The sequence below is a fragment of the Crocodylus porosus genome, unplaced genomic scaffold (assembly GCF_001723895.1).
Source record: "Crocodylus porosus isolate Cpor-Errol unplaced genomic scaffold, CroPor_comp1, whole genome shotgun sequence".
Classification (NCBI taxonomy): Eukaryota; Metazoa; Chordata; order Crocodylia; family Crocodylidae; genus Crocodylus; species Crocodylus porosus.
Window position 1 is genome coordinate 6,324,455 of NW_017728928.1, and position 3,261 is coordinate 6,327,715.

Here is a 3,261-nt window from a genome sequence, read left to right on the forward strand (position 1 = left end):
GTTAATTAAAACATTTCAAAATGTACATGGACAACTTTAAAAACTTTAGCAGTATCAGTAGCACCTTTTCAGCTCAACAGCTTCACTTATTTCATGGATTTATAATTGTGCTTAAAGAGAACCTTGTGAGAGGCAACATCTTTCCTGCACAGAGGCCCTAGAATTGGCAAGTAAAAAAGCATCCATCACATACATCATCACATAGATTGTACTTTTGAAAGAGCCACCCAGATACCACATGAAGAATTGCTGAAGTACAGAAGGAAAACCCCCATCAATCTCATACCACTGGTTGTGACTTATCACCTCTCCCTGGAACCTATACAGAAAATCCTCAGACAATTGCAACCCATACCAGAAGACCACATTCTTAAAGAGATCTTCCCAGAACCACCCATCCTAGCCTTCAAACAAGGACCAAACCTTGCCAACCTCATCACCAGAAGCAAACTTCCTATGGCCCAAACCATACCGAATGGATCCAGACCATGCTGGGACAACACATGTAAAACCTGCCAACATATCCAGCACCCCCACAATTACTATACCCTACAACAGAACCATCAGCATTCCTGGATCTTACAGCTGCACCTCCAGAAATGTAATACATCTCATCCAGTGTACCAAATGCCCTGATGGAAAATACGTAGGAGAGACCAAATAACAAGTGCTCACCAGAAATTTCCAGCCAGCTTTAATTGAACATGGGGCAGCGACAGCACAGACACAAATACACAAATACTGGTGGGGGGACATTTCTCACAAGAAAACCACTCGCTCTCCAGTCTCTCAGTTCTAATCCTCAAAGGGAACTTACAAAACACCTTTCACAGATGAGCCTATGAACTTCACTTCATCAACCTACTGGATACAAAAAATCATGGACTAAATCTAGACAGTGGATTTATGACACATTGTAACCTGCCTAACATCTGACTCCCCAAGTACCTTTCCATATTTACCAGCTACATTCATTCCTCCCCCCCAACCTGTCTCTCATCTATTGACTCCTCAATTTACATCTTCACTGACTGGCTCTCTTGCATGCATACCAGCCTCTGGCTTCTTTACTATTCATTCCATCTAGAAAGAGCAGAGTCAACTGCAGATACTTCCTCAGCCTGATGAAGGGTATTTACCCAAAAGCTTGCAAAGAAGAATTTTTCCAGCTGTTTGAGTTGGTCTAATAAAAGATATCAGATTTACCCAAAGAACCTTATCTGTCCACCAAGTCAGTCTCTAACATGCCTGTCTTGTGCCTGATTTCAGACCATGATTAAACTACCTTTCTCAAGCTTTTTTGTGTGTAGGAAGGGAATGTGTTATAGCACATTACTCCCAATAACAGTTTGCCCTGCTGAGATTAAAAGTCTTGTCTCCTGTTGAGTTTTCCCTGTTCAAATGCATCCTTCTGGAAGAAATCCTCTTGAAAGGATGAGGTGGTGCCGTACCTATTTTGACACTGTTCTTTGGCATAGTGAGATGCAGTCTGTGGGTTAGGCTTAAGCCTGTTTCTGCCCTTTGTGAAATAAGTCTCTGGCTACATGCAGCTGGAGGAAGAGAAATGGTCAGCATGGGCTGCTTTTCCTCCTCACTGTTTGACAGGGTCACTTTAGCAAAACCAGACCAGGTCAGGCCCAGTCTGGAACAAGGAAGGCAAACACAGAGAAAAGTGGAAGAAAACGTCCCCTGTTAATGTCCAGCATTAAAGCAACTCTATGCATTACAGCCCAATTCTTCCCTTTCCATAGGTATTGTAGCCTACTCTTTCTTTATATGATTTATACTTAAGGAACCGTTATCATCCAAGCCATACATCCAGAAGGCAGGGTACATAGGCTCCAAGATATTGATTTCAAATGTATGTAAGTGTGTTTCTTCTTTGGCGAGGGAATAAAATGACAGGTTCTTGTCTGACAGATTGAGAAAAACACCAACCCTCAAGGGTCTCCCTTCCTTTAATGGGGTCTTCTGGTTCCTATGCCATGCTGACAATTGTCCATTAGTCCATTCCACACACCAGGAAAGTTCAGTTCTTCCCAGTCTCTCCCCACTACCAATCTTTCTGTCAGCGATTCCGACGGCCCATCCACTGCTGTCCTTGGTAATTACTTCCCAGTAATGGAATCCAGAAGAGAAGCTTTGGGAACACATGACCTGGCTAATGCGAAACCTATTGGGAGAGTCTTTGTAACGTGGGGGATAAAGAGACACAATCACTTTCCTGTTTTCATCCTTGACCTCTAGCTGGTGATGAATTCTTTCAAGATCAAAGGTCACATTTTCTGCCCCTAAAAAAGATAAAGAAAATATTCTGATCCAAAGGCAATGGGGAGACTTGTCAAGTCAACGTTTATGAAACTTGGTAAACAGAAATGCCTCTTGTACACTGCTGGAGTTGTGCCCCATTAGGTAATCAAAATGAAAGTTGGCCACCAAACAAGAATCCTTCACCCAAATTGCAACCCAGAGCCCAATCTTGCAAATTGCTAAGAATCTTCAGCTGAACAGTAGGAGCCAGATCCTGAGCCTGGTGCTGACTCAGGCAAACTCCTATTGACTGTGACCACTGAGACTGAGCAAACCTTTGGTACTGACCTAAAGATTAAGCTTGTGAATTCCAGTGGAAACTAAGTATGGTAGTGCTACAGTGATGTAGTAGCCGTGATGGTCCAGGAATTAGGCAAGAGGCAAAAATGCCTTGGGGTGATATCTGTTATTGCAACAACTGCATAGTTGGGATAGGGTTAGATAAGCTTTCAAATGCAAAACAGTTTTTATCGGGCCTGAGAAGTGACAGCCAACACAGTATGGTAAAAAAAACAACTAACCCAGCTATAGGAGGGGAAGCTGAGGTCACTTAATACCACACAGGGTGGACCCTGTTCCCAAACGGCAATCTTACAACCAAATTGTGTGTAACAGAATAAAAAGTAAGAGGGTTACCATGCCCAACCGAGACTATAAAACTACTGCTTCATTGGAATCATGTAAGAATAAGTCTGGAAAGGATCTTGTCATGTGAATCGGTTCAAAATCTGGCTCGAGACGAGATCTCTCCCATATAAAACATCCCACACAAATGTCTGGTGAACCTGCTTTATAAAACTTCTTATTGCTGAAATGATACTACCTTTCTGGGTAATTGGTTCCTGTACTTAACCACCCTCTGAGCTGGAAAGTTCTTCCTACTATATTACTTAAATTTCCCTTGTAATTTCATAGATTTCATAGACATCAGGGCTGGAAGGGACCTTGGGA

At 42.6% G+C, this 3,261-nt stretch overlaps 1 protein-coding gene across 2 annotated transcripts in view; it reads right to left on the reverse strand.

Moving 5' to 3' along the window:
- Positions 1-1,164: 1,164 nt before the first annotated feature.
- LOC109314985 (E3 ubiquitin-protein ligase RNF135-like) overlaps positions 1,165-3,261 on the reverse strand; it is a 10,187-nt gene continuing 8,090 nt past the window's right edge. For both annotated transcript variants that reach the window (XM_019542417.1, XM_019542418.1), the window contains exon 7: positions 1,165-2,291. In XM_019542417.1, coding sequence (XP_019397962.1) covers positions 1,762-2,291 — 530 coding nt within the window. In that variant the 3' untranslated portion in view covers positions 1,165-1,761. The remainder of the gene's footprint in view (positions 2,292-3,261) is intronic.